General features: G+C 43.8%; 1 protein-coding gene across 1 annotated transcript; it reads right to left on the bottom strand.

Annotated features, from left to right (window-relative positions):
• Nucleotides 1–291: 291 nt before the first annotated feature.
• On the bottom strand, nt 292–1,620 carry LOC139829678 (protodermal factor 1-like). Its single transcript, XM_051338645.2, has 3 exons — nt 1,432–1,620; nt 857–1,061; nt 292–772 (listed from the first exon to the last, which is right to left on the bottom strand). Exons 1-3 carry the CDS (start codon nt 1,544–1,546, stop codon nt 445–447), a joined length of 648 nt encoding a protein of 215 aa, XP_051194605.1. The 5' UTR covers nt 1,547–1,620; the 3' UTR covers nt 292–444.
• Nucleotides 1,621–24,920: the final 23,300 nt, after the last annotated feature.

Below are 24,920 nucleotides of genomic sequence, written 5' to 3'. Positions count from 1 at the left end.
TGGTTGCCACAGTTTGGGCGTGCCACTGTTTCTTAGCCACGCAGCCCACCTGTCCTCTACCCAATGTTCTGCCAAAACTTTGGTAGATACATGAAGTGCTGCTTGGCACACTTTGCCAACAAGAGCAAGCCAAACATGTCTGAAGTACAAAAACACATTCGATTTATAAGCTTCTTATACTGAGAATCCGAGTAACACTGGTGTGGTGTTCGGAATTACTTGCCCTTTTGTGCTGCTCAGAGTAAATTATAGTTTTTCTCTGTGCTAATGCTCCAGTGTAACAACATGGTCTGATTCAAGCAACAGAACTATTGCACTCAAAATGTCTTAAATAGTGATATTACATGATAAACCAACAAAATATTGGAAATATATCAAGCCACAAGATATCATCGATCGAGAAAAATACACAGCAGCAAAAATTTAGCCAAGAGATAAGCAGGACTAAAACTTGTAGTGGGATTCATTTGCCTTCTTGAAGACCCCAGCCTGGGCAGAAGCAGCACCATCAGAGGTCACGGCAACGAGGATGCAGTCCTTCACCTGCTGGGTGGTAAAAGGAAATTTCTTGTTCACAATGGAGTTGAGGTATGCAGCCGCTCCCTCACGTATCAGGACACCAATGCCATCAGCTCTTGTGTTTGAGAGTGCATCATGCAGATTTCCCAGCTTCTTGCCAACGATCACAATGCATGCAGCACCAAATGTCTGGCCGATGTTGCCCAGCGAGCCAATAGCTGCAATTATGGTATCTGGGTGGCCCTTCCAGTAGCTGCATTTCAGGTAAACGAAAGAATTTTAATACCATTGCTTTGTGATGTTGATGCTTATGGTATGCACTCGTTCTAGCTCATACTCGCAGGATCCAATGATTTCATGCTTTTTGGGAATTTCAGGGGGATCATGGGAAGGTGTACTTGGGGTGCTCGGTGTAGTTCCATAAGATGGTGTTGGTGTAGCGCTGTAAGTTGGCGTCGGTGTAGTGCCGTAAGTTGGCGTCGGCATTGGTGTTGGTTTATAGCCTCCTCCTGACCCATGTGTGGGAGTTGGGGAGCCCCCATCTGGTATGACATACAGAATTGCAACTATTAGTACCGTGAAATATTATTGCAGCTATCGCGATGGCATGATATGGCCTGGTGTGTTCGGATGGTCATGGAAATTTGACTCAACTAAACGGCATGCTTATGAGTTATCAATAGATGCAGGGCAGTACTACTATATGAACTATGAAGTAATAAACAGTGCAGCACCGAAAATGCTTTCGAGTAATCAACAGATGAATCAAGTTGCTTTGCATAGTTCTGAAAGCTAGTTGTTTAGAAAGGACGCTGTCTTTACCCAACATGAAATTCTTTTATATATGCATTAGCTATGAAGTTCTAGTGGTAATAACAATGCAACACAGACTGTATGGGGTTAAAAATATACAGTGGGGCGCAGAAGAGTAGGTCTTGTGTTCATTCAACTCCCCCAGGCTCCTGCATGAGCTCAGTGAAACAAGACCCACCAAGACAGCACTGATCAGAAGCACCTTGCCACCCATCTTGCTGGCTCTGTGTGTGTGTGCAGAGAATAATCAGTTAAATTGGTAGTGATGCTGGAGTTGATGAACCGAAGGGTCTCGGGATGCCTATATATACATCAAAATGGCACTCTACAGCTGCGTCGATATGCTATTGTATGCATGACGAATCAATGAGAAAATACATCCAAAGGTGGAACATCATTAAAAATTCGGCAGAGAATATATCTGACGAGAGAGCAATAGATGCGTTTGTGGCAGGAATTCGACGAGGAGATTTTGTCGAAGACTTGGGGAGAACCAACCCAAGGACAGTGTCAGCGTTGATGGAGATAGCAAACAGATGGGCAGATGGAGAAGATGTTGTTCATAATAAACGACACAGGTCACCGGAGGAGGACCGTAGTCGAAATTTTCAAAATAAACGACGATTTCCTCGACAATTCTCGAGTTACGATGCTCCCGGCCAAATATCGGCTGGGTTTCGGGGAAACACAGGAGGAAACAATATAGATGAATATCAAAGGAGTAACGAGCAGCGAGGCGACAATAGAGATGACTGATACGTCTCAAACGTATCTATAATTTCTTATGTTCCATGCTACTTTTATGACAATACTCACATGCGGCACTAACCTATTAACGAGATGCCGAAGCGCCAGTTGCTGTTTTCTGCTGTTTTTGGTTTCAGAAATCCTACAAAGGAAATATTCTCGGAATTGGCCGAAATCAACGCCCAGGGTCTTACTTTTCCACGGAGCTTCCAGAAGACCGAAGAGCATACGAAGTGGGGCCACGAGGTGGCCAGACCATAGGGCGGCGCGGCCTGGGAGGGGCCCGCACCGACCTATGGTGTGGGCCCCTCGTCAGCCCTCCGACTCTGCCCCTCCGCCTACTTAAACTCTCCGTCGCGAAAACTCTATTACCGAGAGCCACGATACGGAAATACTTCCAGAGACGCCGCCGCCGCCAATCCCATCTCGGGGGATTCAGGAGATCGCCTCCGGCACCCTGCCGGAGAGGGGAATCATCACCGGAGGGCTCTACATCATCATGCCCGCCTCCGGATTGATGCGTGAGTAGTTCATCCTTGGACTATGGGTCCATAGCAGTAGCTAGATGGTTGTCTTCTCCTTATTGTGCTATCATGTTAGATCTTGTGAGCTGCCTATCATGATCAAGATCATCTATTTGTAATGCTACATGTTGTGTTTGTTGGGATCCGATGAATATTGAATACTATGTCAAGTTGATTATCAATCTATCATACATATGTTGTTTATGTTCTTGCATGCTCTCCGTTGCTAGTAGAGGCTCTGGCCAAGTTGATACTTGTGACTCCAAGAGGGAGTATTTATGCTAGATAGTGGGTTCATGCCTCCATTGAATCTGGGACAGTGACAGAAAGTTCTAAGGTTGTGGATGTGCTGTTGCCACTAGGGATAAAACATCAATGCTTTGTCTAAGGATATTTGTGTTGATTACATTACGCACCATACTTAATGCAATTGTCTGTTGTTTGCAACTTAATACTGGAAGGGGTGCGGATGCTAACCCGAAGGTGGACTTTTTAGGCATAGATGCATGCTGGATAACGGTCTATGTACTTTGTCGTAATACCCTGATTAAATCTCATAGTAATCATCATGATATGCATGCATCTCTATTTGTCAATTGCCCAACTGTAATTTGTTCACCCAACATGCTATTTATCTTATGGGAGAGACACCACTAGTGAACTATGGACCCCGGTCCATTCTTTTACATCTGAATACAATCTACTGCAATCATTGTTCTCTATTGTTCTTCGCAAACAAACATCATCTTCCACACTATACATTTAATCCTTTGTTTACAGCAAGCCGGTGAGATTGACAACCTCACTGTTACGTTGGGGCAAAGTATTTTGATTGTGTTGTGCAGGTTCCACGTTGGCGCCGGAATCCCTGGTGTTGCGCTGCACTACACTCCGTCACCAACAACCTTCACGTGGCCTTCATCTCCTACTGGTTCGATAACCTTGGTTTCTTTCTGAGGAAAAAATTACTGCTGTGCGCATCACACCTTCCTCTTGGGGTTCCCAACGGACGTGTGCATCACGCGCCATCAATGACTCTCGGAATAGCAGGCAAAATAGTGGGTCAAGGTTTCAGAGACCTTTCGTATCTCCCGAGGATATGATGAACGGGCCATGTCAGATGCATTTCTATCTCGATAATAATGGGAAGAGGCAGTCAGGACATCTGCAGAAGGACTGTCGCAATTTTCAAGCAATGTTGAGGGTCGCAGGGCTAGCCAATGCTCCGGCAATAAATAGAAACCCCCAAGGGCCCAGGAGTGAGATCCACCTGCCACCTCCTCCCGCAATTACGGACGAAAATCGGCACCAACTCAGAATAGCGGCAGCACCACACCCACCCCCATATGTTGATCCTAACTCCAACAGCGCGGTCTCGATGATTCAGAAAGCTAGGCCATCTAATGGGGCTCAGAAAGTAATCTCGCGACAAGTGTTCATGGCAGAGAAGATGCCTCCACCAACAATTGAGTACCTAAATTGGTTGGGGCATGACATTGGCTTCACAATTGCGGATCACCCGCAGCAAGTTCCTCGACCAGGGCAGTCAGCACTTATCTTACCAGCGGTGATCGCAGGATTCGACGTATCTCGAGTATTCATAGATGGAGCCAGCAGTCTAAACCTTATGTATGCGGATACACTAAGGAAGATGAACATATCCCTGGCAAATCTAAAACCAACTGACACACGTTTCCATGGAATCACACCAGAGAAGCCGAGTTATCCGTTGGGGAGGATCAATCTCGACGTTCAGTTTGGGACCCGAGAAAACTACATGATAGAAAGGCTGGAGTTCGAAGTTGTGGATTTCCCGTCGCAATATCACGCTTTGTTGGGACGACCAGAATATGCCAGGTTTATGGCGGTACCACACTACACGTACCTGTTGTGGAGGTTACCTGGACCTAAGGGACCAATCACAGTCAAAGGAAGTTTCGCGTTAGCTGATAAATGCGACAAGGATTTTCATCGACTGTCAGAAACTTTTGGGATGCAAGCAGAATATATGGCGTCAAGGCTCACAACTGATTATGATGTGTTGCCAGATGCAGGAAAGCCACTCAGGGAGCCAACCTTCAACACTACTAAGGATTCTAAGGAGGTGCAGATTCACCCGACAGATCCAAAGAAAACGACGTCCATTGCAACAGACATGGACCTCGCATAGGAAAACGCGCTCGTCGAGTTCCTCCTTGAGCACTGGAAAATCTTCGCATGGTGTCCAGCTGACATGCCAGGAGTACCCAGGGAACTTGCCGAGCACCACCTAAACTTGGATCCAATAGCGAGACCAATCAAACAACCTTTGCGGCATTTTTCGGAACCAAACCGCAAAGCCATGCTGTCAGAGATTGACCGACTCAGAGAAGCTGGTTTTATCAAAGAGATACATACAGAGGCCACGTGGGTAGCTAACCCAGTGCTGGTCCCGAAGAAAAACACGAAAGTCCTTCGCATGTGTGTTGACTTTACGTGTCTCAATAAACATTGTCCAAAGGATCAGTTTCCCCTCCCGAGGATCGATCAAATCATCGACTCCACGGCAGGATGTGAACGTCTTTCCTTCCTGGACGCGTATTCTGGTTATAACCAGATCAGATTAAAAGAAGATGATGAAGTCAAGACAGCGTTCATAACACCTTATGGCGTGTTTTGCTACAGAACAATGCCCTTTGGTCTGAAAAACACGGGAGCAACATATCAGCGGATGATGCAGAAATGCTTGGCAACACAGATTGGAAAAAACGTACAAGTGTACATTGACGATGTCGTCATAACATCAAAAAAGGGGACAACATTGATCAAGGATTTAAAGGAAACTTTCGACAACCTTGACAAGTTTTGCCTCAAACTGAACCCGACGAAGTGTTCTTTCGGCGTCCCTGCAGGAGAACTTCTCGGGTTCCTAGTATCAGCAAGAGGGATCGAGGCAAATCCAGAGAAAATCCAAGCCATCGTAATGATGAGGAAGCCGACAAAGTTGAAAGAAATACAACAGTTAACTGGGCGAGTCGCAGCTTTAAGCAGATTCGTCGCCAGGCTAGGAGAGAAGGCATTGCCGTTCTACGCTTTGATTAAGCAAGGAGAGAAGTTTCAGTGGAACGAAGTGGCGGACAAAGCTTTCGAGGATCTCAAGCGCACAATCTCGACACCACCAATCTTGGTGGCGCCCAAGGAGAAGGAACCCCTCTTGCTATACATTGCAGCCACACCTCAGGTGGTCAGCACAGCTCTCGTAGTCGAAAGGGAGGAAGAAGGAAAACTCCATGGGGTACAGAGGCCAGTATATTATTATCGCCTTCAAAACAGCGGTACCCGCAGTACCAGAAGCTAGCATATGGAGTGTTTACAACAGCAAGAAAGTTGCGACACTATTTTTCGGCGCATCCGATAATAGTGGTCAATGAAGCGCCTTTATCCAATATATTAAACAATCCAGAAGCTACGGGCCGTGTCTCCCTTTGGGGAATAGAGCTTTCCCCTCGGGACATCACGTATGAAAAAAGAAAAGCAATAAAGTCGCAAATTTTACCAGACTTCATGGCAGAGTGGATGGAGCTACAAAATACGGGACCCCCCCAGATCTATCAAGAACCTGGACTATGAACTTCGACGGGTCCAAGAGATTAGAGGGAGCGGGAGCAGGCGTGATACTAATATCACCTGAAGGCGACAAATTAAAGTATGTCTTACGGATGACGTTTCCAAACGCGTCCAACAATGAGGCAGAGTACGAAGCTCTCATACATGGGATGAAGATGGCAAAAGCTTGTGGTGCAACCCGACTAAAAATCTTTGACGACTCACAATTGGTGGCTCAGCAGGTCATGAATCAGTGCGATGCAGTCAACGAAAGTATGATATATAGCATACAAGGAAGTGTATAACGAGCTGGAGAAACTGTTTGATGGATGCGAGGTAAATGACATCAGCAGGCTAAGTAATGATGAAGCCGATGTTCTTGCAAACATTGGGTCGCAGTGTCTCGCGATTCCACCAGGCGTGTTCTGGGAGGAGATAACAGAGAGATCTACAAAGCCGGAGAAACCAAAGAAGAAGGAGAAGGACGAGAAACCCTCGGGGGCTACGAAAGTAGCACTAGAAGAAGAAGAGGAACATGATCTAGTAATGATGGTGCAAATTCCATGGATGTAGGCGTACATATCATACATCCTCAGGAAAACAATACCCGACGATCCAGTTGAAGCAAGGCGAGTTATTAGACGTTCCAAAGCCTTCACTGTGGTCAAAGGGGAGTTGTACAAGCAAAGTATTTCAGGTGTGTTACAAAGGTGCGTCACACCCGAAGATGGAAGGATAATTCTGAAGGACGTACACGAAGGAATATGTGGTCAGCAAGCATCCGTCGCCCGCGAACACACCACGGTGAGCTCCCCGGCCGTCGCTGCTCTCTTCCATCGCATAGACGCTGTCGCGCCACCGGTTGTTGGTCATCACCGGTGGATACTGCATAGGCCGATGGATCGTTGATCCACGGCTGCATGCAGCCTGGCCATTTAAGCTTGCGTCGCGGCGGGGCCTGCCCAGGGCGGTTCGTAAACCGCTGGCTCCCGCGCATCCGCGGCCGAAGATGGGCCGGCCCAGTGTGGCATGGCCAGATCCCGGCCCGTCCCCCCTTTTTTTCTCTTAAATTTCCAGAAAATGTGCCTGTAGATCTATCCCAGCTTTTAATCCACTAAAAATTCCTCAAACCTTATAAAATTGTGTTTCAAGTTTCTGGATGCTCCTCTACAAAATCCTAACCACCTAAAAGTGCATGCATGTGGTTTACCAGTATAGTTTAGTTCTTAGAATTGTTCTACTAATATGTGTCTGTTTTAGTGTTTTATTGTTTGTGAAAGTTGTGTGAGACCTTTCTGTATGAATTAAATTCTGGGGTGTAGTAGATGTCAATACCTTTTGTTTGCCATAGGTCCCACATGCAGGAGCTTCCTGGAAATGGTTTGGTTGACATACCAAATTCTGTCCAGGGAGCTGTTCTCTGATTTTTAATTTGCAGATTAAAATGTTTTTGGCAGAGAACCCAAAGGCACCTGGTAGGTATCTTTATAGGGTACCTCAGGGTCAAAGGAAATATTTTTGTGATTAGTATTTTATTTCTGAGAATTTTACTAGTGAAAAGGGGCACCTATTCAGTATCTGATTTTTGTAAATTCTTTTACAAATCAGAAAAATGCCAAACCAGTGGGGTTGGATCACATTTAACTTTAGCTATCCAGGGGTATGCTTAGTTTTGGTTGGTTGTGCTCTGATACTGGTAGGCTTAGTTATAGATTGTCTCTAGTTTCTGTCTTATTTAAATTTTATAAATTATTTAAAAAATTATTTGCAAGTGATTCTTGTGCAAGTGTGTTCAAAATGTTGTTAGCTTTCAGTAGGTATGCTGAATGTATTTGTCTGACTCACAGAAAGATTTATACCATTTAAATGGTTCCTAAGTCATTTCTGGATTTGTAAAAATCATAACTTTTGTTTTAAAAACCCTAAATTAGTGACACCACTTTCATTAGCTTGTGTTTGTGAACCTTTACATACTGTGATTTTACCAAATTTTTGTGTGAATTATTCTGGAATGGTTTGTTGATTGGTGTGTTGCTTGTTTCTTTTTATTTTGCGACGCTAGATTCAAACGCCGCCGGAAATCAGAGGAGGAGGTGAATTTGGAGGATTTGAGGAAGAAGGCCAGGGAAACTTTGCTAATCAAGGCAAGCCACCTCTTGATGCATATCTGATCCTATATACTTATTCTTGCATTATTACAGGTTTTATCAAAGTGCATGTCTTCTATTTATTTGCCGGTGGTTAGTGCCACCCGGAGTTTTACTAATCCACCCTTAGGGTGCAGCCCTCGTTGGTACCTACTGAACACATATCTATTAGTGATATGGTGCTTATCACCTTATCCCCCTTGTCGCCTCTTTACAAAGAGCAATTGGACTATAGGTTGGGAGCCCTGGAAAAATATTTGTGAAAATTGTTTTCAAGCAAAAAGGTTTTTCTGGAAAACCTTGGAATGGGGTAGCCCAGCCCAAGTGTGGTTTTGATTAAATGTTTTTGAACAGAAAAGGCTTGTTTGGAGCAAGAGAAGTGAATAAAAATTGTTTTCGAAAACCTTTTGTTGACTGAGTACATCACCGGACCTAGCCAGTACAACCACATTACCCTTTAGTGGGACGGGGCGTAGCGTAGTAGTTTGTCTCGCCTTAGTTTGAGTCCTGCAAGTGTAGTGGAAGTCTGACCATGGACGCTTCGAGCGGGGTTCTTCCCATGAGAAGGGACGCAACCCATTTGCCATTTCAGGTACGCGGGGTACAACTTATGAGCTTCCATTGAAAGATGCCTAAGAGGTTGGATGGCATTCCGGAGGATCGGGTGTGTCGGGGACTTTGCAACTCCTGGGTAAACGGCATCCCGGACTCTGGTGTTGGGAGGTACAACTCATTCGGCATGTCTTAGGCTAAGGCGAGCAGGCGAAAAACTACGACCGGGTACTGGTCGTGGCATATGTTATTATGCAGGGATGATGCCCACACGATGAGTATTCGGATCTTGTGGGGAAAATGTACAACCTCTGCAGAGTGTAAAATCTATTCGAATAGCCGTGTCCGCGGCAATGGACGTGGGAAAGGAAGTGCTGAGTATCAAAAGGAGTTTTGTTTTATAAAAGTGTTTTCTCAAAATATTGATTTGGGAAAGTAACGCCAGTGGGACTGGTGGAAAAGTACCTGCGAGGTACGGTGGAAAGTTGGAAAGGTAATGGCCATTTGAGATGGCCGGAAATAAGAATGGGTTATCCTTACCTATTAGTCTGCAAACAAAATGGTTTACAAAATGGTTTTCAACAGATATTTAGAGATGTCATACTCTCGAGAGGAATTACCTCTCGCTCCTTGTCGCCCTAGTTTAGTGCCTGTTCCTTGCTACTGCCAAATTGCATATCCTTTACTTCTCTCTAAGGTGGTTTGCGAGTACAATTCATAATGTACTCATGGCTTTGTCCCTGGCTATTTACTTGGCCAGACTTGGTGGAGTTCGACATATGAAGAAGAAGTTGACGACGTGTATGCGAGCTAGGAACGTCTTCCCAGTCAGTTGCCTGTAGGGTTATGGCATGACTTGGGCCATGCGAACGCTTTCATCTGAAGTATTTCCGTTGTGTGATTGTTGATCTCCTGCCATCACGGCTCTTATGTAAGTATTGGTCATGTGACCTGTTGTAATCTTTTTATTCGATACTGTAATGGATGATGTATTTGATACCAGTTCGGTTATGCTTTCACGACACACTGATCATGGGATAGTGAATGTGTATGCATAACGGGTGTTTCGGACAGCTAGTCCGGGGCCACCACAACAACGCCACCTATATTATAGGCGACATTGGGGGAGCCATTGCGGCGGAGAAGAAAGATACGTTTCCAGAGAGCCCAGTTCGGTTGGACCCCGAGGAAAGACTCGCAAAGAGTGATAAAAATAGAGATGTGCAGGATGGAGTTGGGGGTGAGATGGTGAAGTTGCAATCCATATACAAATAGCAACCCACGCAGAAAATCGTGAATGGGGGAGGAAAGACCACGGATGAGGTGGTCAACGAAACTGACCCGGTACTCGATTGGAGGAGATGGATAGCTCTCCTCGCCGGGGAAGCGCAACGATTCCTTCTTCTTGCTGATCCCAAGTTTCTTCAGCAAGTTGATATCCTGAGTAGAGATTTTGGATCTCTCCCACTCAGTGTTCCCCAGATCCGCGGTCGCCATATTCGATTCAGGAGTGCTATGCCTGGTGAGTCTGCGAGGTGGCATCAACAATGGTGTAGGAGAAAGGTGCGAGCGTGGTTGAGCTCAAGAAGTGATGGGCGCAAGGGAGGATTTTTCGCAGAGGAAAGCAGAGGTGCGGCGCGAGTGAAAGTGCGAACGGAGGAAGACGATGACCTTAAGTAGGGGTGCAGCGAATCGATGCACCGTTGGATGGAGAAATTATGAGATGGATGATGTACACGTGGATAAGGGGTAAAAACGTATTTTCACTGTGAAGGAAAGGAACAGGCGCTACAGTGCGTGCGCCAGAAAAAGCGGAGGACGTGTGTCCCCCACTTGCATGACGTGTCAAACTGATGAGGGTTCTGGGCCCGCAAAACAGAGAGAGAGCATTGCTCGCGTCTTCTCGATACATTGATCGTGGCTATCGTCAGCACTGACATCACTTTATCAATGAAAAAGATCGGTTTTGATAATGCGAACATTGGCGACAAAGAATAATCTCGAGAGCCTTTGATCAAATACAAGTTTTTGATCAAATGCTCGGGGGCTACTTTTGAAGAAGGAAATTTCAGGTATGACAAAATAGAAATGGCGAGAGCCTATGATCAAATAGAAGCATTGATATGTCTCTAACGTATCGATAATTTCTTATGTTCCATGCCACATTATTGATGTTATCTACATGTTTTATGCACACTTTATGTCATATTCGTGCATTTTCTGGAACTAACCTATTAACAAGATGCCGAAGTGCCAGTTGCTGTTTTCTGCTGTTTTTGGTTTCAGAAATCCTAGTAAAGAAATATTCTCGGAATTGGACGAAATCAACGCCCAGGGTCCTATTTTGCCACGAAGCTTCCAGAAGACCGAAGAGTCAACGAAGTGGGGCCACGAGGCGGCCAGACTACAGGGCGGCGCGGCCTAGGTCTTGGCCGCGCGGCCCTGTCATCTGGGCCCCTCGTGCCGCCTCCTGACCTGCCCTTCCGCCTACTTAAAGCCTCCGTCGCGAAACCCCCAGTACCGAGAGCCACGATACGGAAAACCTTACTGAGACGCCGCCGCCGCCAATCCCATCTCGGGGGATTCTGGAGATCTCCTCCGGCACCCTGCCGGAGAGGGGATTCATCTCCCGGAGGACTCTACGCCGCCATGGTCGCCTCCGGAGTGATGAGTGAGTAGTCTACCCCTGGACTATGGGTCCATAGCAGTAGCTAGATGGTTGTCTTCTCCCCATTGTGCTTCATTGTTGGATCTTGTGAGCTGCCTAACATGCTCAAGATCATCTATCTGTAATTCTATATGTTGCGTTTGTTGGAATCTGATGAATAGAGAATACTTGTTATGTTGATTATCAAAGTTATGTCTATGTGTTGTTTATGATCTTGCATGCTCTCCGTTACTAGTAGATGCTCTGGCCAAGTAGATGCTTGTAACTCCAAGAGGGAGTATTTATGCTCGATAGTGGGTTCATGCCTCCGTGAATCTGGGGAAGTGACATAAATCTCTAAGATTATGGATGTGCTGTTGCCACTAGGGATAAAACATTGGTGCTATGTTCGAGGATGTAGTCACTGATTACATTACGCGCAATACTTAAGGCAATTGTCTGTTGTTAGCAACTTAATACTGGAGGGGGTTCGGATGATAACCTGAAGGTGGACTTTTTAGGCATAGATGCATGCTGGATAGCGGTCTATGTACTTTGTCGTAATGCCCAATTAAATCTCACTATACTCATCATAATATGTATGTGCATGGTCATGCCCTCTTTATTTGTCAATTGCCCAACTGTAATTTGTTCACCCAACATGTTGTTTATCTTATGGAGAGACACCTCTAGTGAACTGTGGACCCCGGTCCAATTCTCTTTACTGAAATACAATCTACTGCAATACTTGTTTTACTGTTTTCTGCAAACAATCATCTTCCACACAATACGGTTAATCCTTTGTTACAGCAAGCCGGTGAGATTGACAACCTCACTGTTTCGTTGGGGCAAAGTACTTTGGTTGTGTTGTGCAGGTTCCACGTTGGCGCCGGAATCTCTGGTGTTGCGCCGCACTACATCCCGCCGCCATCAACCTTCAACGTGCTTCTTGGCTCCTCCTGGTTCGATAAACCTTGGTTTCTTTCTGAGGGAAAACTTGCTGCTGTGCGCATCATACCTTCCTCTTGGGGTTCCCAACGAACGTGTGAGTTACACGCCATCAAGCTCTTTTTCTGGCGCCGTTGCCGGGGAGATCAAGACACGCTGCAAGGGGAGTCTCCACTTCCCAATCTCTTTACTTTGTTTTTGTCTTGCTTAGTTTTATTTACTACTTTGTTTGCTGCACTAAATCAAAATACAAAAAAAAATTAGTTGCTAGTTTTAGTTTATTTGCTATCTTGTTTGCTATATCAAAAACACAAAAAAATTAGTTACTTGCATTTACTTTATCTAGTTTGCTTTATTTACTGTTGCTAAAATGGCTACCGCTGAAAATACTAAGTTGTGTGACTTCACAACCACAAATAATAATGATTTCTTATGCACACCTATTGCTCCACCTGCTACTATAGCAGAATTCTTTGAAATTAAACCTGCTTTACTGAATCTTGTTATGCGAGAGCAATTTTTACAGTGTTAGTTCGATGATGCTGCTGCCCATCTCAATAATTTTGTTGAACTATGTGAAATGCAAAAGTATAAGGATGTAGATGGTGACATTATAAAATTAAAATTGTTCCCTTTCTCATTAAGAGGAAGAGCTAAAGATTGGTTGCTATCTCTGCCTAAGAATAGTATTGATTCATGGACTAAATGCAAGGATGCTTTTATTGGTAGATATTATCCCCCTGCTAAAATTATATCTTTGAGGAGTAGCATAATGAATTTTAAACAATTAGATACTGAACATGTTGCACAAGCATGGGAAAGAATGAAATCTTTGGTTAAAAATTGCCCAACACATGGACTGACTACTTGGATGATCATCCAAACCTTCTATGCAGGACTAAATTTTTCTTCACGGAATTTATTGGATTCAGCTGCTGGAGGTACCTTTATGTCCATCACTCTTGGTGAAGCAACAAAGCTCCTTGATAATATGATGATTAATTACTCTGAATGGCACACGGAAAGAGCTCCACAAGGTAAGAAGGTAAATTCTGTCGAAGAAACCTCTTCCTTGAGTGATAAGATTGATGCTATTATGTCTATGCTTGTGAATGATAGGACTAATATTGATCCTAATAATGTTCCGTTAGCTTCATTGGTTGCACAAGAAGAACATGTTGATGTAAACTTCATTAAAAATAATAATTTCAACAACAATGCTTACCGGAACAATTCTAGTAACAACTATAGGCCATATCCTTATAATAATGGCAACGGCTATGGTAATTCTTATGGGAATTCTTACAATAATAATAGGAACACACCCCTGGACTTGAAGCCATGCTTAAAGAATTTATTAGTACACAAACTGCTTTTAACAAATCTGTTGAAGAAAAGCTTGGGAAAATTGATATACTTGCTTCTAAAGTCGATAGTCTTGCTGCTGATGTTGATCTTTTGAAATCGAAAGTTATGCCTAATGATAATCATCATAATAAAATTGTTACTACAGCAAATGCCATCCAAGTTAGAATTAATGAGAATCGAATGAAGCCCAGTGACCAGGTGTATACGTGAGCACGCGTTGCCTGCTCAACACGTGTCTAACGCCATCCGCGGTTATTCCGTTAACACAGGCAAACGCATCTAGTTGCGTCTGAAAACTAGACCCCGCTTCTGTCTTCTTCTGCCTGTACTTTCCTCTTCGTCTCAAATAATGTAGTACTGGAACCATAAAAAAAGAGCCCCATCGAGCTCCCCTCCGCTCCTCCCGTTCTCTATCCTCCGTATCAAAACACTGAAACGCAACATAATTGAGCTCCTCCACGCACTTGCCGGCAGCAAATTCACTTCGTGCTCGGCCGTGACCTTCCTACCTAGCCAACGAGCGCTTCCTCCTCCGCATGCTGGCATGCGGCGACTTCCCCGTCGCGGGATTGTCGCCGGCAGCCAACCCTGCTGCGCGCTCGTCGGCGGCGGTCACCCCTGTCGCACGCTCGTCGGCGACGGCCACCCATGCTCGCGAGGCGGAAGCCTCAGGGGCGTGCTCGCGCGGCCAAGCTCCTCAATCATTCACTCGCTGCACAGCATTCCGTGGTGGTCTGAGGAAAAGAGAGGAAATTGATGACAGCGTGTTAATTAGCATCGTGTTCATACATGTACTACTACTTTCCGAGCTTGCATGTCTTCTTTTTCCCCCATCTCACAAAGACACGAGGCCATGACCACCAATGACTGTCGTGTAAGGGAGAGCCAGAAGCTCCGTAGCTGACCTCCTACCAGATGTTTGCTCCTCACAAAATATTCGGGCACCATCCCTGCGCCGCCGTGGAGGTCCTCTGCCATCATCCCGCCGAGCGCTTCGTCGTCGCCCTGCAGGTCGAGGACTCCTAGCATGAACGGCAAGCACGACGAGCCCGGCCGGGTGGCCACAGCCTCGGGACCCTCGTTGTGCGCAGCCGCGTCGCGCTGCCGTCGGCCGCCTCCTGGCTTTCGCGCGTGTCCTTGGCCTCGCGTGCGACCTGCTGCTCAACCGTGCAACACCACCACACTCGTCAGGCCATGCCGCTAGGAGCTGGCCGACGCATCTCCTGGCTCTTCGTCGACCTCGCTCCACCGAGATTGGTCGATCTGGCTCCGCCGACGCACCAGCCGCAAAGTTTGGTTGCTTGTCCTGGCTCATGCCGCCGCGCATCTCCAAATTTGGCAAACGGGACCTCGAGGAGACGGTAGTATGGTGGGTAAAGACGACGCTGCATCTGGTGCTTGTGGTAGGCATGGTTGGAGCTGCATCTGGTTCGGAAGGTCTTCGTGGGCGACAACCGCTCTCGCGGCCCTGGGAATCTGTGGCGGCGGAAGAGGCGGACATGAAAGGGGATCCCGGCGGCGGACATGGAACGACGAGAGACTGATGGCTGGCTAGAAATGGATCCGGCAAGGAAAAGAGAGAGGAATTTGTGCGGTGGGAAAAGGAAGAAGAATACCAGGCCACTGTTTCGCTTGTGGGAGAAAGAAGAAGACAGAGAGGGATTAGAAAAAAAGGAGCTTTCACGCCGTTTAGCTTCGTTTGTGAGACCAGTATCTTAAAGCAAATCCAACGGTAATGGATGCGTGCTCACGTATACACGCGGTCACCAAATCCACTCTCTAATGAGAATATAAGATTAATGGCTGAACTGCGTGCTAGGTGGGATAGAGAAGAAAATGAAAAACTAGCTAAAGAGAAGAATGTAGCTAAAGTTTGGACTATTACCACCACTAGTAATGCTAATGCTACACATGTTGCTGCACCTCCTACTATTAATAATAAAAGAATTGGTGTTAGCAATGTTTCCACTTCTAATTCAAAGCGCGAGAAACTGCCTGAAACTGCTAAAACTGCTGAAACTGCCTGTGATAAAGCTGCTGAAATTTTTTCCAACATTGGGGATGATGATCCCATTGCTTTAGATTATAATGGTTTGAATTTTGATGATTGCCACATCTCTGAAGTTATAAAGTTCTTGCAAAAACTTGCTAAAAGTCCTAATGCTAGTGCTATAAATTTGGCTTTCACGCAACATATTACAAATGCTCTCATAAAAGCTAGAGAAGAGAAACTAGAGCGCGAAGCCTCTATTCCTAGAAAACTAGAGGATGGTTGGGAGCCCATCATTAAGATGAAGGTTAAAGATTTTGATTGTAATGCCTTATGTGATCTTGGTGCAAGTATTTCCGTTATGCCTAAGAAAATTTATAATATGCTTGACTTGCCACCGCTGAAAAATTGTTATTTGGATGTTAATCTTGCTGATCATTCTACAAAGAAACCTTTGGGGAAAGTTGATAATATTCGCATTACCGTTAACAATAACCTTGTCCCCGTTGATTTTGTTGTCTTGGATATTGAATGCAATGCATCTTGTCCCATCATATTGGGAAGACCTTTTCTTCGAACTGTTGGTACTACTATTGATATGAAGGAAGGTAATATAAAATATCAATTTCCTCTCAAGAAAGGTATGGAACACTTCCCTAGAAAGAGAATGAAGTTACCTTTTGATTCTATTATTAGAACAAATTATGATGTTGACACTTCGTCTCTTGATACTACTTGATACACACTTTCTGCGCCTAGCTGAAAGGCGTTAAAGAAAAGCGCTTATGGGAGACAACCCATGTTTTTACTACAGTATTTTTGTTTTATATTTGAGTCTTGGAAGTTGTTTACTACTGTAGCAACCTCTCCTTATCTTAGTTTAGTGTTTTGTTGTGCCAAGTAAAGTCTTTGATAGTAAAGTTCATACTAGATTTGAATTACTGCGCAGTTTCAGATTTCTTTGCTGTCACGAATCTGGGCTAAATTCTCTGTAGGTAACTCAGAAAATTATGCCAATTTACGTGAGTGATCCTCAGATATGTACGCAACTTTCATTCAATTTGGGCATTTTCATTTGAGCAAGTCTGGTGCCATTTTAAAATTCGTCAATACGAACTGTTCTGTTTTGACAGATTCTGCCTTTTATTTCGCATTGCCTCTTTTGCTATGTTGGATGAATTTCTTTGATCCATTAATGTCCAGTAGCTTTATACAATGTCCAAAAGTGTTAAGAATGATTGTGTCACCTCTGAACATGTTAATTTTTGTTGTGCACTAACCCTCTAATGAGTTGTTTCGAGTTTGGTGTGGAGGAAGTTTTCAAGGATCAAGAGAGAAGTATGATGCAACATGATCAAGGAGAGTGAAAGCTCTAAGCTTGGGGATGCCCCGGTGGTTCACCCCTGCATATTCTAAGAAGACTCAAGCGTCTAAGCTTGGGGATGCCCAAGGCATCCCCTTCTTCATCGACAACATTATCAGGTTCCTCCCCTGAAACTATATTTTTATTCCGTCACATCTTATGTGCTTTGCTTGGAGCGTCGGTTTGTTTTTGTTTTTGTTTTGTTTGAATAAAATGGATCCTAGCATTCACCTTGTGGGAAAGAGACACGCTCCGCTGTAGCATATGGACAAGTATGTCCTTAGTTTCTACTCATAGTATTCATGGCGAAGTTTCTTCTTCGTTAAATTGTTATATGGTTGGAATTGAAAAATGATACATGTAGTAATTGCTATAAATGTCTTGGGTAATGTGAAACTTGGCAATTGTTGTGCTCATGTTTAAGCTCTTGCATCATATGCTTTGCACCTATTAATGAAGAAATACATAGAGCATGCTAAAATTTGGTTTGCATATTTGGTCTCTCTAAGGTCTAGATAATTTCTAGTATTGAGTTTTGAACAACAAGGAAGACAGTGTAGAGTCTTATAATGTTTTCAATATGTCTTTTATGTGAGTTTTGCTGCACCGGTTCATCCTTGTGTTTGTTTCAAATAAACCTTGCTAGCCTAAACCTTGTATCGAGAGGGAATACTTCTCATGCATCCAAAATACTTGAGCCAACCACTATGCCATTTGTGTCCACCATACCTACCTACTACATGGTATTTCTCCGCCATTCCAAAGTAAATTGCTTGAGTGCTACCTTTAAAATTCCATCATTCGCCTTTACAATATATAGCTCATGGGACAAATAGCTTAAAAACTATTGTGGTATTGAATATGTACTTATGCACTTTATCTCTTATTAAGTTGCTTGTTGTGCGATAACCATGTTTCTGGGGACGCCATCAACTATTCTTTGTTGAATATCATGTGAGTTGCTATGCATGTTCGTCTTGTCTGAAGTAAGAGAGATCTACCACCTTATGGTTAAGCATGCATATTGTTAGAGAAGAACATTGGGCCGCTAACTAAAGCCATGATCCATGGTGGAAGTTTCAGTTTTGGACATATATCCTCAATCTCATATGAGAAAATTACTAATTGTTGTTACATGCTTATGCATAAAAGAGGAGTCCATTATTTGTTGTCTATGTTGTCCCGGTATGGATGTCTAAGTTGAGAATAATCAAAAGCGAGAAATCCAAAATGCGAGCTTTCTCCTTAGACCTTTGTACAGGCGGCATAGAGGTACCCCTTTGTGACACTTGGTTAAAACATGTGCATTGTGATGATCCGGCAGTCCAAGCTAATTAGGACAAGGTGCGGGCACTATTAGTATACTATGCATGAGGCTTGCAACTTGTAAGATATAATTTACATGATACATATGCTTTATTACTACCGTTGACAAAATTGTTTCATGTTTTCAAAATCAAAGCTCTAGCACAAATATAGCAATCGATGCTTTTCCTCTATGGAGGACCATTCTTTTACTTTCATTGTTGAGTCAGTTCACCTATTTCTATCCACCTCAAGAAGCAAACACTTGTGTGAACTGTGCATTGATTCCTACATATTTGCATATTGCACTTGTTATATTACTCTATGTTGACAATATCCATGAGATATACATGTTACAAGTTGAAAGCAACCGCTGAAACTTAATCTTCCTTTGTGTTGCTTCAACACCTTTACTTTGAATTATTGCTTTATGAGTTAACTCTTATGCAAGACTTATTGATGCTTGTCTTGAAGTACTATTCATGAAAAGTCTTTGCTATATGATTCACTTGTTTACTCATGTCATATACATTGTTTTGATCACTGCATTCACTACATATGCTTTACAAATAGTATGATCAAGGTTATGATGGCATGTCACTCCAGAAATTATCTTTGTTATCGTTTTACCTGCTCGGGACGAGCAGAACTAAGCTTGGGGATGCTGATACGTCTCTAACGTATCGATAATTTCTTATGTTCCATGCCACATTATTGATGTTATCTACATGTTTTATGCACACTTTATGTCATATTCGTGCATTTTCTGGAACTAACCTATTAACAAGATGCCGAAGTGCCGATTCTTTGTTTCTGCTGTTTTTGGTTTCAGAAATCCTAGTAAAGAAATATTCTCGGAATTGGACGAAATCAACGCCCAGGGTCCTATTTTGCCACGAAGCTTCCAGAAGACCGAAGAGTCAACGAAGTGGGGCCACGAGGCGGCCAGACTACAGGGCGGCGCGGCCTAGGTCTTGGCCGCGCGGCCCTGTCATCTGGGCCCCTCGTGCCGCCTCTTGACCTGCCCTTCCGCCTACTTAAAGCCTCCGTCGCGAAACCCCCAGTACCGAGAGCCACGATATGGAAAACCTTACTGAGACGCCGCCGCCGCCAATCCCATCTCGGGGGATTCTGGAGATCTCCTCCGGCACCCTGCCGGAGAGGGGATTCATCTCCCGGAGGACTCTACGCCGCCATGGTCGCCTCCGGAGTGATGAGTGAGTAGTCTACCCCTGGACTATGGGTCCATAGCAGTAGCTAGATGGTTGTCTTCTCCCCATTGTGCTTCATTGTTGGATCTTGTGAGCTGCCTAACATGATCAAGATCATCTATCTGTAATTCTATATGTTGCGTTTGTTGGGATCCGATGAATAGAGAATACTTGTTATGTTGATTATCAAAGTTATGTCTATGTGTTGTTTATGATCTTGCATGCTCTCCGTTACTAGTAGATGCTCTGGCCAAGTAGATGCTTGTAACTCCAAGAGGGAGTATTTATGCTCGATAGTGGGTTCATGCCTCCGTGAATGCAGGGAAGTGACGAAATCTCTAAGATTATGGATGTGCTGTTGCCACTAGGGATAAAACATTGGTGCTATGTTCGAGGATGTAGTCAACGATTACATTACGCGCAATACTTAATGCAATTGTCTGTTGTTAGCAACTTAATCTTTTGGAGGGTTCGGATGATAACCTGAAGGTGGACTTTTTAGGCATAGATGCATGCTGGATAGCGGTCTATGTACTTTGTCGTAATGCCCAATTAAATCTCACTATACTCATCATAATATGTATGTGCATGGTCATGCCCTCTTTATTTGTCAATTGCCCAACTGTAATTTGTTCACCCAACATGCTGTTTATCTTATGGGAGAGACACCTCTAGTGAACTGTGGACCCCGGTCCAATTCTAATTACTGAAATACAATCTACTGCAATACTTGTTTTACTGTTTTCTGCAAACAATCATCTTCCACACAATACGGTTAATCCTTTGTTACAGCAAGCCGGTGAGATTGACAACCTCACTGTTTCGTTGGGGCAAAGTACTTTGGTTGTGTTGTGCAGGTTCCACGTTGGCGCCGGAATCTCTGGTGTTGCGCTGCACTGTTGGAGATATGCCCAAGAGGCAATAATAAAATGGTTATTATAATATATCTTTTGTTTATGATAATATTTACATACCATGCTATAATTGTATTAACCGAAACATTGATACATGTGTGATATGTAGACAACAAAGAAGTCTCTAGTATGCCTCTTAAACTAGCTTGTTGATTAATGGATGATTAGTTTCATAATCATGAACATTGGATGTTATTAATAACAAGGTTATATCATTATATGAATGATGTAATGGACACACCCAATTAAGCGTAGCATAAGATCTCGTCATTAAGTTTTTTGCTATAAGCTTTAGATACATAGTTACCTAGTCCTTATGACCATGAGATCATATAAATCACTTATACCGGAAAGGTACTTTGATTACACCAAACGCCATTGCGTAAATGGGTGGTTATAAAGGTGGGATTAACTATCCGGAAAGTATGAGTTGAGGCATATGGATCAACAGTGGGATTTGTCCATCCCGATGACGGATAGATATACTCTGGGCCCTCTCGGTGGAATGTCGTCTAATGTCTTGCAAGCATATGAATAAGTTCATAAGAGACCACATACCATGGTACGAGTAAAGAGTACTTGTCAGGAGACGAGGTTGAACAAGGTATAGAGTGATACCGAAGATCAAACCTCGGACAAGTAAAATATCGCGTGACAAAGGGAATTGGTATCGTATGTGAATGGTTCATTCGATCACTGAAGTCATCGTTGAATATGTGGGAGCCATTATGGATCTCCAGATCCCGCTATTGGTTATTGGTCGGAGTGAGTACTCAACCATGTCCGCATAGTTCGCGAACCGTAGGGTGACACACTTAAGGTTTGATGTTGAAATGGTAGAACTTGAATATGGAATGGAGTTCGAATATTTGTTCGGAGTCCCGGATGAGATCCCGGACATCACGAGGAGTTCCGGAATGGTCCGGAGAATAAGATTCATATATAGGAAGTCATATTCCAAGTTTGGAAATGATCCGGTGCATTTATGGCAGGTTCTAGAAGGTTCTAGAAAAGTCCGGAAGAAATCACCATGGAAAGTAGAGTCCCGGAGGGACTCCACCTTGCATGGCCAGCCAACCCTAAAGGGGAGGAGTCCAAGGTGGACTCCCCTAGGGTGGCCGGCCAACCCACCTCAAGGAAAGGTGGGAGTCCCACCTTGGGTAGGACTCCCTCCTTGAGTAGGTTTCCCACATATGGGAGGTTTTAGTGTTGGGGTCTTATTCGAAGACTTGGACTAGAACTCTTGGGGCTTCCACCTATATAATGAGGAGGAGAGGGAGGGGGCAGCCACTCTTTGGCTCAGCCTTGGCCGCACCCCTTAGAGGGCCGGCGCCCAACCCCCCTCTCTCCCCAAACCCTAGCTTCTTCTCCTCCTCCACTTCTCCCGCATATGCTTAGCGAAGCTCCGCCGGAGATCTCCACCGCCACCGCCACCACGCCGTCGTGCTGCCGGATTCAAGGAGGAGCTACTACTTCCGCTGCCCGCTGGAACGGGGAGAAGGACGTCGTCTTCATCAACACCGAACGTGTGACCGAGTACGGAGGTGCTGCCCGATTGTGGCACCGTGATCAAGATCTTCTACGCGCTTTTGCAAGCGGCAAGTGATCAAGATCGTCTACCGCAGCAATAAGAGCCTACTCTTATAGGCTTTGGAATCTCTTCAAGGGTTAGTCTTGATCATCCCCTCGTTGCTCCCATCTTCTAGATTGCATCTTGGCTTGGATTGCGTGTTCGCGGTAGGAAATTTTTTGTTTTCTATGCAACGTTATCCTACAGTGGTATCAGAGCCGTGTCTATGCATAGATGGTTGCACGAGTAGAACACAATGGTTTTGTGAGCGTTGATGCTTTTGTTGTCTTTAGTTTGAGTACTTTGCATCTTTGTGGCATAGTGGGATGAAGCGGCTCGGGCTAACTTTACATGACCGCGTTCATGAGATTTGCTCCACGCTCGACATGCAACTTGTATTGCATAAGTGGCTTTGCGGGTGTCTGTCTCTCCTACTATAGTGAAGATTCAATTTAATCTTCTATTGACAACACTAGTATCACCGTTGTGGTTCATGTTCGTAGGTAGATTGGATCTTACTCGAAAACCCTAAACCACGTAAAATATGCAAACCAAATTAGAGGCGTCTAACTTGTTTTTGCAGGGTTTGGTGATGTGATATGGCCATGATGTGATGATGAATATGTATGATATGATCATTATTGTATTGTGGCAACCGGCAGGAGCCTTATGGTTGTCTTTAAATTTCATGTTGAGTAGTATTTCAAAGTAGTTGTAATAGTTGCTACATGAGGTGAACAAACATGAAGACGGCGCCATGGACCTTGACGCTACGCCGACGATGATGGAGATCATGCCCGTTGATGATGGAGATCATGTCCGTGCTTTGGTGATGAAGATCGAAGGCGCTAAGACTAAAGGGCCATATCATATCACATATGAATTGCATGTGATGTTAATCCTTTATGCATCTTATTTTGCTTAGATCACGATGGTAGCATTATAAGATGATCCCTCACATTAATATCAAGATAATAAAGTGTTCTCCCCTTGTATGCACCGTTGCACAGTTCGTCGTTTCGAAGCATCTCGTGATGATCGGATGTGATAGACTCAACGTTCACATACAACGGGTGTAAGCCATGTTGCACACGCGGAATACTTGGGTTTGCTTGACGAGCCTAGCATGTACAGACATGGCCTCGGGACAACGGAAACCGAAAGGTTGAACACGAGTCATATGGATGATATGATCAACATGTTGATGTTCACCATTGAAGCTACATCATCTCACGTGATGATCGGTTTTGGTGTAGTGGATGTGGATCGTGTACCACTTAACAACTATGAGGGATGTTGTATTAAGTGGGAGTTCATTAGTAATTAGATTAAAACATGAACTAATTATCATAAACATAGTCTGAGTAGTATTTTGAATTAATTTGTAGTATTGGCATCCGTTTTCTACCAAGCGCTAGTCTTGTAATTGAGATAGAAATACTATTAAAATCTGACAAGAAACTTTACGGACTGGTACCGTATTGTTAAAGAATCAAGAATTGATTAAGTCCTATTGCAAACTTTTAGTAAACCTCACATTGTTGATTCAAAGAGCTATGGTTTCAATTAGTACCTAAAGTTATCTTGTCTCCGTGAAACTTAAAGTTCAAATTTGTTTGAAAAGTAAGGAGCTGAAAATTTAGTTTTCAGAAATAATCAAGGTATGAGATATAAGTGATATCTAAGACCTTATTACAAGATGATAGAATATATTTTGGTGAGACTACATGAACTCATAAGTTTTATGGGAATGTACGAAGGTTGAAGATGCAAGGCGTCACAATCCTCCAACTATTGGGGCACTAACGATATTCGCATATCCATGAAGTTATCATCCTTAGTATGCACCTTTGCTAAGACTCGTCGTATCGAAGCATCACGTGATGATCGGGTGTGATAGATTCTACGTGTGCATACAACGGGTGCAAGCCAGATTTGCACATGCGAATACTAAGGTTAAACTTTATGAGCCTAGCATGTACAGACATGGTCTCAGAAAGTTGTCATGAATTGATGGATAAAATTATGAGTGAAATTGTTCATCGTATTACAAAGTTACTAATAGTGAAATCTGGAAACACTTGTCATATGATGATCAACTTCAAAGTAAGAACCTCAAGGTTATTGGTATTTGACCAACAAACCTAGAAGTTAATGATGTTGAAGTGTTTTTCTGAATAATGAGGAAAACTAAAAGAGAAACTGCAAAAGATATTTTGGCAGAAAAGAAAGAAAAGACTAGAAAGTCTAGCTCAGGTGTATATAAATGATATACATGTTATGGTTGTATTCCTAGTTAGGTCACACTATGAAATTCTTGGGTATTAGTACCATATTGGTTGGTATGAAGTGTCATACAAAACAACGCAATACAAGAATACAATGGCCTAAGTGACTGACAAGGAATATGATAAGAATGCACGTCTGGAACAAAAATAAAGTGTTATTATGTTCGTCGTTGGCATTCTATCTAGCCCTTAGTATTTATAATAAAGAACTTAATAATTGTTATTTTGCTCTGGTCAAATGAAAACAATGAGTTGTTCAAATTATGACATTACTCCATGTATGATGGATAAGTTATTATAAATCTTAATGGTGAAACATACATACATAACACTGACGCTAAAATGCCATAAGGCAAATGATTTGAATTCCACTTATTTGTGGAACCGCCATTTAGGTCATGTTAGAAAGGAATGCATGAAGGAACTCCA

Source organism: Lolium perenne, chromosome 6 (assembly GCF_019359855.2).
Source record: "Lolium perenne isolate Kyuss_39 chromosome 6, Kyuss_2.0, whole genome shotgun sequence".
Lineage (NCBI taxonomy): Eukaryota > Viridiplantae > Streptophyta > Magnoliopsida > Poales > Poaceae > Lolium > Lolium perenne.
Note: the sequence above shows the minus strand (reverse complement) of the source record. Positions and strands in the feature narration are given on the sequence as shown.